The sequence below is a fragment of the Heloderma suspectum genome, chromosome 3, assembly GCF_057233095.1.
Source record: "Heloderma suspectum isolate Gila_16-S chromosome 3, 16-S_ref, whole genome shotgun sequence".
Lineage (NCBI taxonomy): Eukaryota > Metazoa > Chordata > Lepidosauria > Squamata > Helodermatidae > Heloderma > Heloderma suspectum.
In genome coordinates this window covers 289,970,557-289,988,958 of record NC_139460.1, presented here as the reverse complement: position 1 = coordinate 289,988,958, position 18,402 = coordinate 289,970,557, and the positions used below count along the sequence as shown (strand labels likewise).

The 18,402-nt window shown below is 43.1% G+C and overlaps 1 protein-coding gene across 1 annotated transcript; it reads right to left on the bottom strand.

Moving 5' to 3' along the window:
- Positions 1-4,845: 4,845 nt before the first annotated feature.
- LOC146351403 (zinc finger protein ZIC 1) lies at positions 4,846-8,182 on the bottom strand. The gene is made up of 3 exons (XM_084842037.1): positions 7,192-8,182; positions 5,950-6,113; positions 4,846-5,043 (listed from the first exon to the last, which is right to left on the bottom strand). Exons 1-3 carry the CDS (start codon positions 8,180-8,182, stop codon positions 4,846-4,848), a joined length of 1,353 nt encoding a protein of 450 aa, XP_084698163.1.
- Positions 8,183-18,402: the final 10,220 nt, after the last annotated feature.

Here is an 18,402-nt window from a genome sequence, read left to right as displayed (position 1 = left end):
TGTTCCACTGCCAGAAATCCCGCCTAGGTTTTATATGGGGTGGAGGGGGGGGGGCTCAACCCAACTTCTATGAAATCAATGCTTACAATGCACTGCAGCTACTCATTTCCTCTCGCCCATCCCTCTTCCCTTAGAATGCTCATACTGTAGGCCAGAACGCCTTCTCACTTGTCTCTTCTTCATTCTTCCCATATATACCCCAATTCTAAACAGTTAGTTGGAAGTAAATTGTATTGAATTTCAGTGTGGAGATCAATGGGACCTTCAGTAAGATTTCTCTGAAAAATCAACAATGCAAAATGGAATTTCATTTTCAGATAGTTCCAATGGAATGTCATGGGAAATCAATAGTTCCCATGATTTAGGATGTGGATGTACACTCCCCCCCACTTTTTTTTTTTTTTGAACGGAGAGGAGGTTTTTTGTTGTTGTTTTACGTTTGTACAAAAACAAAGAAGTAAAACATGCAGAAGATTGATTGTTCTTGATGTGAATACAACATCTGCAACTTTTGAAATTCCAGGTAATGTTAGTCACCCCATATCCATCTATTTCAAATATGGCTCATTCCAAAACCATGTTTACTGAGAAGTAAATCATATTGATTTCAGTGGTTCTTACTGACATTATTGGTCTCACAAGTCATACCCCCCTTTTTGAAATGGGGAGAGTGAATGATAGCATTGTAGCAACTACAGTTTGAAACACAATTCATTATGAAACACAATTCTTTATGAAACCATCAAAGTACAGACTGCTTCTGCCTTCAATTATTATAAAACATTAACAGTCCAGTCCTATGCATGTTTACTCATAAATAAGTTCCACTAAGTTCAATGGCTGTTACTCCCAAATAAGTGTGCAGTCAAAGAAGTCTATCTGCGCTTTGTGAATTCATATAAAATCCACGCAAACATGGTCATCCATACACTTTGGACAGTGTTTCTGGGTGGTCTTCAAAGGCTCCATATTGGCCTAAGATTTTTTTTTTTATCCTTCGTAAAGTGATGGAGATTCTGGGAATAAAGCAGCAGCAACATCATCTGAGCTAGAGGCTTGGGCCTCAGTAATCCAAACGCACGGCTCTGCATGCCCCACATGCCCGCTTCTGCATTGTCTGAGGTTTCTGCTAAATAGGCTCTAACAATTCATATTTCTCAACCAGCATTCACGTCTTTCCAGACCTAATAGCCCATGAAGAAAAGTATGAAAAATACATCTCAAGAAGACATTAAAAGTAACCACACAATGATAGACTGTGCAGAAGTTTAGAAGGCCATTTAATGCAACCTCTCTCCTTAATAGCATCCTTGTCAAGTCTTTTTAAAAATAATGGTCTTCGCCAGGTATTGATTTCTTCAATCAGGGCAGTGTTAGGGTTAATTAAGCATTCTTACAAGAAACCACAATATCTCTCAGACACACATACACACACAAACAAATATATATACGTGTGTGTGTGTGTGTGTTCAAATCTAGACAAAGACAACAATGTGATGAAAGAGATTAGCATAAAAAAATAGCACTGATATCTGAATTCACTAGTCAGAGATGCATGGCTCACAGGTTATTTCAACAAACCTGTTATTAGGTGAGTGCTCTAAAAAATAATACAACTTTTAATAGAAATAGAACTTAGTGTTAAAGATGTTTGAAATCACCTGATTTTAAATGCTTATACAATATTCGGTATCCAAGTGATTTCTTCAGATAAAGCAGTGTTTCTCTAACAAATCACTACTGGAGACTTTAAAAATGTAAATCCCCCAAAGCTATAATACTTATCTTTTAAGATTCATCTAGATATTGTAAAATGAATCGATGCTTCTTTTAATTATGGTGGGTGGGGGAGTAAGGGAGAGACATACACTTGGTCCTATTTTCCCCTATGTACGTCCTATTTACATTTGGGTTTGAATACTAAGTTGCTGAGACTGCTACCTTTTAGCTAAGGTTTACAATCTGGAGACAACTAAACTTTGATAGTGAATTACATTTCTTTAGGGTTTCATGAGTAGCCAATGTATCTTTCAGCTACAGATGGTCCCGGTTGTTGTACTTTGCTTCTACCATTCTCTTGAACTTCTTTCAGTATCTGTAGGCCCTGCAAGGGGGCGCTCTTTGCACTGAAGGAGCTAAGAAATGTGTTTCTCATCAGAATAACATTTTCTAGAAAGTAAAGGTTTTTTTAAAAAAATAAAAAATAAAACCAGCTCTACCATTTCTTACTATTTTTTTTTGTAACTGGAGAGGTCTATATAAAATTGCAATAATCTCAGCACAACTCCCCACTCCACTCTCCACTTCTGTAAATCAAGACAGGCCTACCTAGACTAACACCCAAGCAAAACATTAAAACACAGCCTCTCCCTCACCCAAGACTGTTTACAAAAATTCTACAAATAATAAGGATGATATACCAGTACATTAATATACTATGAGTAGTAGATATATAAATACTTTAAGAATTGGGGCAACTGATGGATCCAAATCACAGACCATCCATCTCCAAATCCTCTGCCCTTGATGTTAGAACTGACTTGCTGAACTTCTGAGTATCTAGCCATCTATCTACGTATATATTTTTAAATAATTTGTTAAAATGCCATCTTGGCCTATGAGAAGGTCAGCAGGTGCAATTCACTGAATGACATAATATCCCAAAGCCAGAGAGCTTTAGCCAAGCTCATGATCTGTGTTGTCTGTTGATATGTTGTCTGCTTAATGGGGCGATCATGCAAGCTACACCAAGGAACAAAGCCTAGCGGTTCCTACAAGCGTCGCTAAGTTAACGGAAGCACCACAGCTTGCAAATCTATCAAACTAAACTGCAAGAAAGACAATCTGATTTAGAGAAAAAGGCGTTCTGCCACAGTCATTAAGCACAAGTAATTTAGATTTTTTTTAATATATATTGTCTTCTCATTTACAAATTTACTGTATCACCGCCAGCCAATGGAACGAATTTCTTAAGTAAATGGGGGGGAAAACAAAAGACATAATCAAACTACATAAACTCCCCCCCCCCTTCCCTGAACTGGTTTATTTTTGCAGTTGTTATTGTTGTAAGGAACTATTAATGCTGGCAAAATTATAGGGAAAAATAACAATTCTAAGAGAGGATGTAATTGATTTAAATCAACTTCAGGTCTGGAGAAATATAAGGTAATGGTGTCATTTTAGTGGGTAGAAATTGGGGGGGACAGAGAAGGCATTGTAAGGAAAGGATAAGACTTCACTTGTGACTGCAAATTATTTAAAATAAGTTTTAGCTAAAGCCTCTCCAGTTTAAAAATCTTCTTATGTAAGTTATTTCAACAATCCCTGTCTGTAGCAAAGGACACATTTCTTTTAAGATATTCTGACAGGGCATGCCTCCTCATCTTTCTTCTTTCTCCACCATTAATATCAATGCGCCATATGCAATATATTGCTGTATATTTATTATTATTATTATTATTATTATTGGTGTTATTATTATTATTGGTGTTATTCTATGTCTGCAATAGTCATTTAAATTATATTGCAACCAAAAACTTTTGTTTCATAGATTTTGTTATAAATACCAATTACACAGTTCCCTAATGCCAGCAGGGACACATGCATTTATCACATTTATATCAATGTTGCTGTTTTAGTGATGACATAATGGGAGAACAGTGGGGACAAGAAGTGGGGGAGGGGAAGGTCCTTCATCCAGTCTGGAGTTTAATGTCCTAAAAACTAGCTAAGTTGCAGCAGCAGGCTGAGTCAATAAGGATTCCTACCACGAATTATGGGATTTCAGAATCTTTAATAATGTACGAAATGTTACCAAACAGTTCTGTAAACTAAATTGTACATACCAATTTTTCTAGTCATAAATATTGAATATCTGTAACATGTATAACCAGACCTTTACATGCGGATAAATATGGAAATTAGGAAATATATACAATATGTGGTTGTATTTGCCAAAAGCAACGGACAGGTTATAGTTTATAGCTTTTTTTAATATCACTTTACATAAACAAATGTAACAGTTTGACACGCAGATCCAGGCTTGCACTATACGAATTTCTTGACAGGACGTGTAACAACATTTTACTGCACTACTTAGACTGGACTTTGGGACGAAATGTTTGCACTTTATACAAAATAAAAAGCACATTAATACCAATAATATTCTGTTAGGTTGACGTTTAGACTGTAATAATACAAAGTAATTCACATTTTGGTACACATTTACTAGAACATCCTTGCCATTCAGTACAAATAGTTGATTTGCTACCTCCACCCTTCTTCCCCCCTTCAACCTCCTCCCTATTCCCCTCCCCCTCCCCTATTCCCCTCCCCCCACATATATGCAAAGACCACAATTCCACATATCCCCTTATTCAACTTGTGGTATAACTATTTACAAAATCAAACAGTACATTGTAAGCTAGTATTTCTGTATTTACAGAAAACAACAAGGCCTCTGCCCAAAGAGACATGCAGTTTGAGAACTCCAGTCAGTGGTTCCATTTAAAAGCCCTGCACATTGGCAAGATGGCCCGGTAACCCTGCCCTTCTCACTCACGCTACAAAATCCTTTGCTCTCCAAGGCTTTGCCCCAAACACGACAAAACCAAAGCAAAACAACAGAAATGGAGAAGGAGAGAGAGAGAGAGAATACTTGATTTGATTCGGTCCTGGGTCTATGGGCAGCATTAAAAAAAAAAACCCAAACAAAACACACACGCACACGCACGCACACGCACACACGCACACACACACATCAATTTCAAAGTGTTCATTAATTTTTGGAGTCTTTTAAATAGGTTGGATTTGCGGGTTTGTTCGTTCGTTTGTTTGTTTGTTTGTTTAAACGTACCATTCGTTAAAATTTGACGTGAGCGTGCTGTGGCTGGACGTGTGATGGACTGCTGAAGATGAAGGGGATAAGGAGCTTGTGGTCTGGTTTTCTGTGGATGGAGAAACGATTGTTGGGGGGGTTGAAGATTCATAGCCCGAACTAGCAGCGGGAGAAGGCTGGGACCCCTGGGAGGAGGATTCGTGGACCTAGAAAACAGAGAAATGAATAACAAAGGGCAGTGCTTAAGGAGTGTGTGTGTGTGTGTGTGTGTCTACACATATACGTGTGTCTCTGGGTGTACACACACACACACACCCCTGGCTATATACATATTGATATATACACTCATACAATACATGTAAGTGCTGTGTCCCATTTAGTTGTCCAAAATGCTAAACTGCTGAGCTCAGTTCATAGATTGAACTCTAAATGCCACAGAAGGGGCGGGGGGGGGGGGGAGGAAGAGAGAGAAGGCGTGAAGTTTGAAATACTGCTTTGCTAATCAGGATCCTGGCGGATCTTATAGAAACGTTGAGGTCTTAACTAAACGGCGAGATAGCCCGTTCTTAGCTAATTTCAGTGAACTGCCACGTAAGATAAATACGACCCTGGGATACACAAAAGAAGAGCGATCTGCTAGCGCAGGCTTAAACAAGAAACCCAGAATTTCTATGCCTGCCTGTGTCCCTTCAGACTCCCCATCGAGTCTTTTCTTTAAATTCTTCCCCTGAAGCAATGCATAACCCCAGACTAGCCCAAACCGGGATCCCATTGTGAGACAATTTACAGCGTAAAGGACTGAGAACTCGGACGTCCAGAAATTGCCTTTGAGCAACGTAAACATTTCTCCCCTAATAAGTCCTTTCTAGAGCGGCATTACCATTCGGGCCAGTCTCTCAGTTTCCTGTCTGGAACAGCGAGTCACTTCTGTTTATAAAAAAATAAACGCATGCCTCTCTCCCCTTTCCCCTCCCCTCCGTTCCCCTCCCCCACTCCCAAGTAAATAGCGGTGTTATCAAACTCGATGGTGGAACAGGAGACACGGAGGCCAGCCGGGCCAAGAAGGTCCCAAGGAAAGGAGACACTCAGAAAAAGCTGGGTTTGCCATTTACCTTCATGTGTTTTCGGAGTGAGCTCGGGTGGGTGTAGGACTTATCGCACATTTTGCAAAGATAAGGTTTGTCGGAAGTGTGGACGTGCATGTGCTTTTTGCGATCACTGCTGTTGGCGAAACGCCTGTCACAGCCCTCGAATTCACACTTAAAGGGTTTTTCACCTATTACAAAAACAAAGTCGTCCCAATTAGAAAACTGGCACCTATATTTTATTATTTTGATTAACACCCCAGACCATTTTTAACTCCAACTTTACTATATATAAATATTGAAAAAAAACAGAACTTGATTTTCTTTCTTTCTTTCTTTCTTTCTTTCTTTCTTTCCTCTCTTTAGTTTTAACAATAAACGCTGGCATTTTATCAGAAGACCAACGCCTGGCAAATAGCACATTTGCAGTCTTGGACAGGGGGAGGTTAGTTGCCACTTGTATGGCTATATCTTGTGTTATTTTACCTTCCCTCCTTCTCCCTGTTAAATATGCAGCATTCATATAAATCTTCTACAACCGTTCAGTTGTTAAATTTCCAATGGATTATAACGCTCTAAACTTCTCAAATCAAAACAGTGTCTGCTTCTGATTCTTAGATAAACACACGACATAAAAAAAGGCCGGGGGGAGGGGAGAAAAAAAGAAAAGAACACCAGAGAAATGAAAGACAAGGACATGGTGATTTACAAGAGATTTCCGTGATCCCAACTTCTACGTTACCGTGTAATAACAGATAAATCCGTGCAACTCAGATTACTTACAATTGCCCCACATAATTAAATATTTACAGAGGAGAAAAATTGATAGCAAGTAAAGGTGGGCTTAGCTAGCCATATATTTAGCAGGATTTCTCACTGTAAGACAGTAAGTACCCTGGACTACCAATTAATTAAAACCAATAAATTTAACCATCCAGATCCCTGCAGTCTCTTCCTCTCAACCCCCACCCCACCTCCCTTCTTTCTAGACTGTTAGATTGCTGCCTTTCATTTCCAATTCCCCTTCCCTTTCTTTTTTTTTTAAATTAGAGAAGTAAAATAGTGTTCTATTTTGGGTGCAACTTAATTCCAAATCGGAGTTGATTCAGGTTCTTTCTCTAGGTCTGTTCAGACAACAAGCCTGTAGTACGATGCTTCTGCCCTCTTCCCCCACCCCCCACCAATTTGCTTTGAGTTGCCTTCTTTGGGGAAGAACCATCTCAAGGCAACAGCGGCCGACAAGGCGATTCGATCTGTTTGTCGACGTACCTGTGTGAGTCCTTTTGTGGATTTTGAGATTTTCCGACCGAGCGAAGACTTTCCCGCATCCCGGGAAAGGGCAAGGGAAAGGTTTCTCGCCCGTGTGGACTCGGATGTGGTTGACCAGTTTATATTTGGCCTTGAAAGGCTTCCCTTCTCTGGGACACTCTTCCCAGAAGCAGATGTGGTTGGACTGCTCGGGCCCCCCAACGTGTTCCACGGTGACGTGAGTCACCAGCTCGTGCATGGTGCTGAAAGTTTTGTTGCAGGACTTTTTGGGGTTCGCCAGCTGCTCGGGCTCGATCCACTTGCAGATGAGCTCCTGCTTGATGGGCTGCCTCATGTAGCGGAAGAAGGCCCCCGCGCCGTGGTGGGCTGCCATGTTCATATTCATGTGCCCGTAGCCGTGGAGCTGGGGCGACGCGTAATGCTCGGAGCGCGGGCTGGTCACCTGGCCGTACTGCTCCGGCCGGCCGTACATGTCTCCGGAGAAGCCCAGGCGCATCTGCCCGTTGACCACGTTGGGCGACGCGTGGCTGGTGGCTTGCTCGTGGAGGCCCGGGAAGAGGAGGTGGCCCGCCGCCTCGCCGTGCCCGTGCGGTCCGCCGAAGCTGCCCGCCGCCGAGGCGAAGAGGCTGTGCTGGGCGCTGGCCGCCGCCGCCGCCTCGCCGAAGCCCCGGTTCCGGAAGAGAAAGTCCCTCGTGGAGTTGAAGGCGGCCGCGCTGGAGTACGAGCCGACGTGGCCCGGGTGGTGGTGGTGGTGCCCCAGCGCCGCCGCGGCCGCGTAGCCGGGGGCCTGCGAAGTGAAGGCGGTCTGGCCGGCCGAGGCCAGCTCGTGGCTGCTGGGGTTGAGCTTGAAGGCGCCCATGCCGGCGTCGGCGAAGGGGTTGATGCCCAGCCCCACCTCGCGCTCCGCCACATCGCCCGTGGCGTGGTGGCGAGAGGAGCCGAAGGTCGTCACTCCGATGGCGGGGTACTGCGGTCCGGCGTCCAGGAGCATCTTCTCCCGGTTCGCGGGGAGCTGCGGCGGCAACCGCCCAGCAAAAGTGAGGTCTCGGGCGGAAAAGGAAAAAAGGGGGGGAAATAAGGAGGAGGGGGGGTCGAGGAGGATCAAGAACCAGCAGCCGCCAGCAAGCCGACGAGGGAGAGCCGCCGCCGCCGCCAATCCAACCAGCCTGGCTCCCTCTTTCTCTTGCAAAAGTCCGCGCGACGATCACCACTAAAGCGACCACATCAGGAACTCCCCCTTCGGCATCCGCGCACCAAAAACACACGCGCGCACACAGACGCGCGCACACACACACGCACACACACAACAAGAGGGTGGGTGAAGAGGGTTGGGGGGGAGAGAGAGCGGGGGAAGAAATCTAGAAGCTGCAAAAATGGGAGAATAAAGATAAAACAGACATCGGCGCGCGCGCAGAAAAACCGATCTTCCCCCTCTTGCCTCTCGGACTGCACTTTTTGGGGGGTTTCGGTAGGGAGGAGGGAGAGAATTCAAAAGAGCCCGCTCACAAATAACGACAGTGAAGAGAGAGGAAGAAACAGGCGCAGACGCGGATAAAATCAAAGCAAAAATTAAACTTCCTTCAGTTCTTTCTTTCTTTCTTTCTTTCTTAAAAAAAGAAGCTAGAGGAATGTAACGAACTAGCGAGCAATTTTCTCTTCTCTTCCAGCTCTTCCACTCTTTTCCCCCCTTCCGTCTCTTTTTCCCCTCCTTTGGCTTTTTTCCCCCTTCACTTTCCTTTTTTTCCCCCTGCTTTGTTTTAAAAAAAACCCGGCGCAAATCATGCACAATATTGTCTTTTGCGGTTTATCTTCCTGGGGAGAAACTTTCACCTCCTCAGCCGGGCGGTGAACGCGAGACTGATAGCGGCAATCATTCCTGCAGATAAATGAATTGAAAAGACGACACCGTCCCCCCCTTGATGAATGGGAGAAGGGGGAGGAGCTACGTGAAAGCTGACGTCGCTGTTCATTGGTGCCTGGAGGTTCCTACTTTCGTTTGGAACTCCCTCCTTCCTCTCCAACTAAGGGTGCGCAAAACCTCTCTTCTCTCCTGATTGGCCAACTCCGCTCATCAATCCCAGGTATTGTGAAGCGCATTGACATCGCTTTTGACAAACAGGCTTGTTCAGGAGTAGCAACTTTTTATATACACAAACATATAAAATATATAATTTTTCGGTTCGAAAATATTCCAGAAGCCTCTTTTCTGTAGCTCTTTTATGGAGATAAAGAAATAGATGTTATTCCTGTTCTGTGTTTTACTTCTTTCTTTTGATGGCGGTGATGGGTTCCTGGCGATCAAGACCTTTGAACAACACTGAACAACTTTTTAAGGGGCTTGACCAAGGAAGTCCTTTTGTGACCTGCTCCTTTTCAATTTGCGAATCCTCCTTGTTTTGTCTCTGAGGCTCTCCAAAACTCTTACGCTGATTACATTAGATTTTGCTTTAAAACAACAGGCGTGCTTTCTGTGGGAAAACGACTGTAACGTTTCATCATTTTTTTTTTGTTTTTCTGAAAAAAAAAAAAGTAGCACCCATCAAAAGGCAGGTGGGTGAGAGCGCTTAACTTTCTGCTTTTTGTGTGTGTAGTACTGTTGTTGTCTTTCCTTCCACCCTCACTTTGTTTCTTGTTTTTTTCTCTCTTTAATATGCCATTTCTTTAATTCAAGTTAAAAAAAAAAAAACCTGTAAATTTTCTGAAAGTTGCTTTTGTCTCTTCTATACTGCATGGAGTTCTCGGATCCTGGGGTTTTATAATGTATTTGAAATCCTCGCTAGATAGGAGCAATATAAATTTTCTGATGCTCAACCCTTTTCTAGTTCACAAATCAGTCACCCTTGTCACATTTATTGAAATTCCTCAACTTGCCACACCAGGACGGTGGAAAAAGCAGGCGGCGCCTTTGTTGCTGACCAAGCTTGTGATCGCCAGAGAAAATTTACTTACCTTCAGATGAGTGAGCAGAAAAAGAAATAACACTCCCTTTGATTTAGTTAGGAAAATGCAGACATTTGGATTCAGTGCAAACATACAACACTTGCTTGTTTTCTAGATGCAACCCCTCGATTAACCTGCCTTTCCCCAACTCAAGCCTATTGAAAAACTGCGGATAGTTCTTCTTTGTTCCTGTTCAAAGAGCCATTGACTATATATTAAAATGATTGTCGAGATGTAGAAGTATGGTACTTTAAAAGAGACCATCTTTGTGACTCAATCAATTAAGCAAAGTAACTTGGCTATGTTGTTCTCCCTGATGCCGGGGTATTCATTTAGTGTTAAGAGGCTGCATTTACTGGGAATATAGTTTTAAAATATGGTACATTTGCTTGGACCAATGGTTTTCTAATATCCAGAAGTTGGGAGAAGGAAAAGGGGGAGGGGGAGATAAAAGTCAACAAAAAATCAGAATCCTTTGTGATTTGAACCTTTTGTCCACCTTATATGTGACTTCATTTGGCTTTCCCAAAAATCTCAGAATCCCCCACAAATCCCACAAATTCCCCCCACACCCCATTTCCTATTTAAAGGCATTGGGAACCAATTCCCTTGTCAGATACAGGTGCGTGATATAATATTCCATATTTCAAAGCTGCATATTTTAAGGAAATGGGTGGAGGTCACCTAACAAACTAATTTGATTTTTCAAAATATTCCTCTTTCCTATCATTCTCTGTGCAATGAATGCTGTATATGAGATTTCCGTGTATATCCAATACAAGAACAAAGGCTATCTGAACAGTTCGATCAGCACGGCTTCATGGTTTCTTTTTACTATTAGCAGTACTGTTTGGGAGAAAGACTTGCCATAAAATACAATAAAATAAAAATCTCCAGGGTCCTAAAGCAACAGGTTTGAAGCAACTCATCTCAAAAAGAAATATGTCTGATCATGCATGTGTAGCACTTGGTGTGAGAGACGAGGTGTTGCTCTTTCGCTCGAGTGTGCCTAATACCAGAGCCAGGGGCGAAAACCTCGGGAAGATTTTATCCCACAGAGAAATCTATACTTACTTGGGCATAGCAAAAGGCAGCAGATTCGCTTCCCCAAATGTAGACCAACACTTGCCCCAAGAATTCCCAATCATGGAAGGTTATGGTCGAAAGATTATTTATTTATTTATTTATTTATTTCGGGTAGGAGTATGTGCAAATATACAATCCATTTGTGAGTGTGCGCCCTGCGTGCACAAGTGTTGTGGGTTGTAGAAGTTATCAAGTGGGATTTGCGGCATGCTCTCTGCAGGAAGCGAAAGCTGCTCCAGTTCAAAGCCACATGCACCAACGCGACATATAAGCCATTAAAATATCATCCCGACGGTTCATTTCTGCTTCATCATACATTTCCCAACTGCTCCCAGAAAGCGAGAAAAAGAAGAAATGAAGGATGACCGCCTCGATGGAATCGCCAAAGAGGTGTTTTTATTTTTGTTTGATCCAACCGCTGCCCCCTCCCCACTCCCCTCCCTCTGTCTTTCTCACTTTTATCTTTTTTGTTGCTGTTGCTGCCAGTTCTGGCTTGGTAGGCAGAAATGAGGGGATGTCTACTTCAACAGGTGGAGTGGGGTAAGTAACTGAGGTGGGGAACAAGGGACGGAGTGGGGGTAAAATTGGGAAATACGGCTTCCCTTCAGCCACCGTCAGGCCAAGCGGGAGAACACCATTTCACGTCGAGGAGGCTTGGTAGGTGCGGGTGTGAACCTAAGGAGCGACCCTCTCCACGCACGCACACACTGTAGAAGTGATTTGGTAGCTCTTTAGACTTGGCATGCCTTCCTCCACGGGAGGGATGTAAGACTGCTCATGGTGCCACAGCCAAAGCGGGGGAGCCTTTTCCCTTCCCGGACCTGGAGGTCCCAAGGCCAGGAGATCAGGACGTTTGTGGTTAAGGTGTTTCTCACGCTGCCGCTGGGGACGGGCGCCCTATTTTTGATCACTCCAGGAGGGCAGGCGGAGAAACCAGACCGTTGTTGCGTGAAAACTGCGGCAGCCGCGGAACAGAGGAAACAGAGACGGTAGAACATAAAAGCCCGTATCCTAAGCAGATAACGCTCCCCCTTGCGCGCCGTAGAGAAGTGCGGTTATCGCGATCTACCTCCACTGCACCCTTCCAAGGGTAATAGATGAGCTTTGCTTTGGGAAACCGAGAAGCTGTGATTGGTCAGTCCGAGTCTTGCCCTTTGGGAACTTGGCACCAGCTCCTCTCAGTCTCTCTCTTTCTCTCTCTGTCTCTCCCGCTCAGTTCAGAAGGAGTTAACCCCGTCTGTGAGTAATGGTTTAGCGGCCAAGACCTTGTAGCTTTTCACAATGGAACTTTCCAATCCCACCTCCATCGGGAGCTTTACTTAAACGAGCTGATTCCCCACCACCAACGCATACACACGATGCCGCCACTGCCATTTAACTCCCTGTTCCTTTGACTCGGGCAAAGAGATTTACAAACTTGCACGAGCCTTCCAAAAATGCAGCAACCATCACCTCCAAATCCCTAGTTGATTAATTCGCATAGCTATAAAATCTATGAAGTCTGGGCCAGAAGAAGGAGGACGACAGAACTTTTGGTGACCGAAGTCTTAAAGGGCACCGGGAAGGATTCCCGTAAAGCCGCCCCTCACCCCTTCACCACACACACTTTCAACCCAGTCCCCCCTCGGGGTCTCGCTATTCCTTCCAACCGAGAGAGAGGTGAAGCCCGCTTCATTTCTTTGGCTACTGTTGATCATGTAGTTAATCAGTTTGGATAAGTGTTGAAGGCTTGAGCTCTTGAAGTGGCCGGCTTTGGAAACACCCTGGAGGTTGACCTCTGACCTGCGACCGGGAACATGTGCCAGGCCCACAGTGTCCAGCACAATGACTCAAGTGTGCAACCTTGGGAAGGGGGGTGGCCATTGGGGTCGCCCTTTCGTTGCAGACACTAGTCCTACCTGATTTCCAAACTTGTCTCGGAGGAAGTAGCTGCCGGAGGCTCCCCACAAACTGTTTGCAGAGCTCTTGAAATAGGAGTCGATGGGCCTTGCCTTCGCTCCTCTACAAGAGTAATAGGGATTTGAGACTACCTTGACTCCTCTGTGTTCATGGTCTGTGAGCTTTTAACAAGGTATTATTTATATCTTCAAAAGAACACATCGTATTGATAGGAGATGGATTAATTGCAGCTTCCCTAATGGTAACCAAGACTATATGAGGCTGAAATATTTCATCACATGTTCCCCAAATTTTTCACGGTAGGTCGGCTGAGTCTGTAACAGATTTGCCAGAAGTTTATTAGAATGGCCGGCTGCGTGAAGGGTTGGGTTACAAACAACTATTTGCTTATTGCCAAACTATTTTTAGAGGAAACAGAGGTAGGCTATATGGCCTGCAACAGAAGTCAAACATCTTCTGGATGTAAATACAAACACACACCCCAAGAGATATTGTCTGTCTGTCTGTCTGTCTGTCTATCAATCTATCTATGAAAGTGTGTTTTAAACTTGAAATAGGACAAGATAAGTGTTAATACAGGAGGCAAGGACATATTTGGCCATTTTTCATTCAAGGACTAAAGCACTTTAACACTTCCCCTCCCCTCCCCTCTTTTTAAGCCACCAAATGCATTATTTTCTCACTACTCCAATGCTAATTATAATCTTGAATTGTATTTGATGTTTGGTCAAATAAAACACATCTTTATGGCTTTCCAGCTTCTACCCTTCCCACCCCAAGGTGAACTGTCTTTTAAATAAATAAATATCCCAGGTCCCAAATAACTGATATCCTCTACATTGAATAATGTCAGGTTGGGGAGTTTTAGATCAAGCCCCTTCTTACACAGTAACATCCTCCAGAGTTGTTGTTGTTGTTGTTGTTGCTGTTGTTGATGATGTTATTGTTGTTGTTTCAGTCTCATTTATAATATTTCCTATTTAGCATTGTTGCTGTTTTTAACTAGAGTGCACATGGACACCCTGATTGACTTCACATATATGGTTCTTATATAATGACATAAGATATAAATCCATCTCTCCCTCACTTTCAGATACATATTCCATATCCAGAAAGAGCTCCTGCTGCAACAATGTTCAGTCATGAAGTAATGTACTACTGCTATTATTGGTACCAGACTTATGGTCACTATTGCATGTTATTACTGACTATTCACATTTACCACTACTAGCAAAAGTCATGGGTTGCATTTGTTGTTATTTGTAAAGACGGCTTTTAAGTCTCTATATCTGCAATGAGAGCTGCTCTGTCTGGCACAGCCAGGCCATTGGTTCTCCCCTTTGTAAAGCAGAGACAGGAGGTGCAAAAGCGGCATCTTTAAAGCATTTCATCCCTCGTGATTTAAACCTGAGAGAGCATCTTTGGTTCCAGGAGTTTCGCAAATGCAACCAGGTTTAATATTGGATCCAAAAAGTCCATGAACAATGTAGCCAAGTCCGTGGTAACTTTTCTCAATTCTCTGCCAGGAGGTGTGTGTCAGATCAAAGCAGAATGGGGAAAATCTCCTTTCCTATCTCTTTCTCTAAATCAACCCTAGGGCTGCTGTAAAATATGCATAAACTTTTGAAATGTTTTATTGTAAACAGGTTCTCCCTTCCCTCCCTCCTCCCTCCTTTATTTCTGCCATATTTCGTAGACACGAAGATTGAGTTCCAAAACATTGTGAGGCTTTTCTTCTGGGTGGGGGGAAAAGATTTCATGCCATTCTCAAATTATTTATCACTCGCATATAAACCAGATGCTTTTTTTTTAACCTGTCACTCCTCTTTCTTGAACAGGAACCAAAACAGAAAATAAGGCACAAGGTTCCCCTTGTAATGAGGAAAAGAAAACGACTCTACAGAAACCTTCTGGAACACTCAAGTAAGTTAAAATACGACTTTTAAAAAAGCCCAGTAACAATACAGGATCCCCACCCTTAGTGTTTAACTTGCTTGCATAAACACAAATCAGCCACATAAGGCCCCACCAGCAACTGCTTAATCCTGCTCTATGCCTATTCATTTGGAGGTTCTAGAATTAATATTTGACGACTCTCTCATTGAAACAACAACCCCTGACCCTCTGTGATTGCACTGTTACATTATTCTATGACATATTCATCTTGCATTCATTTACAGATGATTTGATTGGAATGAGGTTTGACATGTATTGGATCCTATTAAAGAAGAAGACTTTGATCTTGGTGATGGGCTTTACATGATATGTATCATCCTTACCAGTATACCAGCCTTCCACAATGTGGTAGCTATCCAGCTTCCACTATGTGAGGACTTAAGTGGGGGCATTGATTGACATCTTATCTGACAGGAATACCTTAATCTGGAGGCAGTGGATTAAGCATTCCATTTGAAATAAGCATTTGATTGGGTTGATCTCCTTGGGTACTTCAGGTTTTAAACTGGTAGAAGGGAGATGACTTGAAGGTACCTTACTTTCACAACTACCTTTACCTATCCCTTAATATGTTAACTTTGCTGGCACCGTAGCTCACATAGATATAAAGTTATCTGCCATTAATAAAAGGGAGGCAAAATGAAAAGTGAATAAAGGAGAAAATGATGTAGACTTCTCTCTTTTCTTTCAATATTTCCTGCAACATTTTCCTAACCAACACCTCCCTCTGTAGAAGGGTGGATCCACATTTCATTCTCATATTATCTTTCTGCCTTTCTGGGTGGCTCTTTTTTTTTTTTATTCCTGCAAATCCATCACCCATCACATTCCTTCCTTTCCCTAAAGTCTTCTGATTGTCTAAACACTCAAGAGGTGATCAGGAAGTACGGATTTCCCCCTGTATTATGTTTTTACAGCCCATCATGAACTCAGTTAATCCCCCAGGTAGTTTGGAAATCGTAGGCACAACTCAATATCTTGAAACCAGGTATTTCAGCTTAACAAAGCCTCCTATCTGGCTGATATTTTTTTTACTCTCACTTCCCACCTCACCATGTAAAATCAAGACTATAATTTCAGTAGTGGACCCTGAAGAATTGCGTTGAAAGGTGATTTTAAGGGTGGGTGGGGATTGGATGGAAATTCCTTCTGCACAAGACTTTCCATCTTCATAAGCAGTGGAAACCCTCTTCCAGAGGGTCAGCGCTTCCCTGCACTGGTTCATTGACCAGTCAGCGAGACAGACACACCTCGGGAAAAGTTTCTGCGGATCCCAATCGCCCAAAGCATCCAGCAGTTCAAATTAAAAGTTAAAGGTCAGATTCTGTTAGCAGATAGAGCCGAACCAACCCTGTCAAAGAGATAGGTTTAATGGAAATACACGCGACTAGTAAGACCAGATGATTTGCCGCGCGTTTCGAACTGGTTTTTTTCCCTTTCTTTATAGGAAAGTGAAGCAAGTGGGCAGTATTCCTCCAGAATAAAATGTTATCGATTTGTTTCAGACCCCTTGCGTGGACTGAGAAAGAGATCCTAAATAGGTAAGAGTTCTACAACTGCCCTGAAGAAGATCAAGAGCAATGTGGAAAACAGTGTTACAAAAAAATTACCATTTTTTTTTTTTTAGTGGAAATTAGAGGTCAGCAAAGTTAGACCTTCGAGATCCTCTGAAGGAAGGTTTTAGATCCTTCATTGTAGTATAGAAAATAAGGTATTTTGAAAATAAGGGGTTGTGTCCAATGTTAGTCCTACTTAGGTTAGACCCACTGAAATGAATGGGACTTAAATTGGATACAACCCAAGGCGTGCGCGTATCCTCCACAAAACTGATTTTTTGCAAACCAAATTGAATCCCGAACCCAAAGAAAGAATACAGTGGTTTGTGCGTAAATGTTAAACACACCTTTTCCAGCTACCGCACAACATGGCCTTAGGCTGCGATCTTGCAGTCACTTAAGCAGACATAATTGCCGCTTGTGTCAATGCAACAGAGTGCGCACTTAACTGAAGGCAGAATGGATGTTTTCCTGGTTGTTTCTGGGATGTACTTATTTCCTAGGATATACCCAAAACCTGAAATGAAAGAAGTCAATTGTCACTCGTTCAACTTTGCAATAGCTGTTATTAGGTACTGTCTAAACTGCCTCTTTCTGTTTGATTAGGAGGCCTTTTCATTCCATAAAGTCTGTTGCCGACTGCTTGGAAGGGCAAGTGTGTGTGTGTGTGTGTGTGTGTGTTCGTAAGCTATTGACTGGGTCATGGAGTTAATATCATACAGATCTGAAGACCAGTTCAGAGGGTAGTTACAGAAGCAATCTCAATGAAACCCACTTATCTAGTCCAATGACTTCCATGGGTGGACTTGGCTGCGATGGGAACCGGTCAGGAAATGGCACTTAATCCCTCCAGTGTTCTCAGTGGAGGAGAAATGGGGTAGTCCCCTTTATTTAAGCGTCTTTCCAGCACTTTAGACAACGGGAACACATTTGCCTGGACAGCGAAGAGGAAGGCAACTTCGGTAATTCACGAAACATCCTCAACAGCCAAACATGCAAGAGGTTCTTGTCTCTTCCACCCTTGTGGGGCTGTGGTGGGAAGGAAATGAAATCAAACCCGACAGAGTTAGCAGCAAAAGAGCCCCACTGCCTTTGGGGATTTTTAGAATCTGCTTCTGGCTAATGGCCATGCTAACGGAACTGGGCGTCATTCTTGGAAAGTCCAGCTCTCCTTGTCATCAAGTTCCTCAGCTCCAGTATTTATATTAGAAACGGAATCCCTCCATGAGGGTCATGACAGTTTTAAAATATGCGGCGGAGTGTCCCTGCCATTCAAATTTGTTTATGTGTGAAACGGTGACCTGTTCTGCTCTTTTTGCTGTTTTATTTACTCAGTGTAGAACCAGTTTTCCTGGCAAAATGGTTCAATAAATTAAAGACACACAACCCCCCCTAGGAGATCAATGGAAAGTGCACAGCAGACAGGTACGAACAGCTTTCCATATACATTCTCCTGGATAAATGTATAACTTTGTTCAGGTCCTCCTTTTTCTGTTTCCTCCTCCCTCTCGTCATGTGTACAACTCGATCTAGCATCATCACCCTCCCTCCCTCTCTCTCTCGCGGTCTCTCTTTTCCTCTTCTCTACACACGCACACACACGCACACACACGCAGATATGTCTCCCAAGGTACACAACAAATGCTAGGAATGAGAGCACTAACTTCACCTAATATAATGAGAGAGACACCATGGGCCATTTCTTTTCCATTGGATTCATGCAAAGAGAGGGGGGAGTGGGGGGGAACCCCTGTGTAGAACCTCAGGGTTTTAA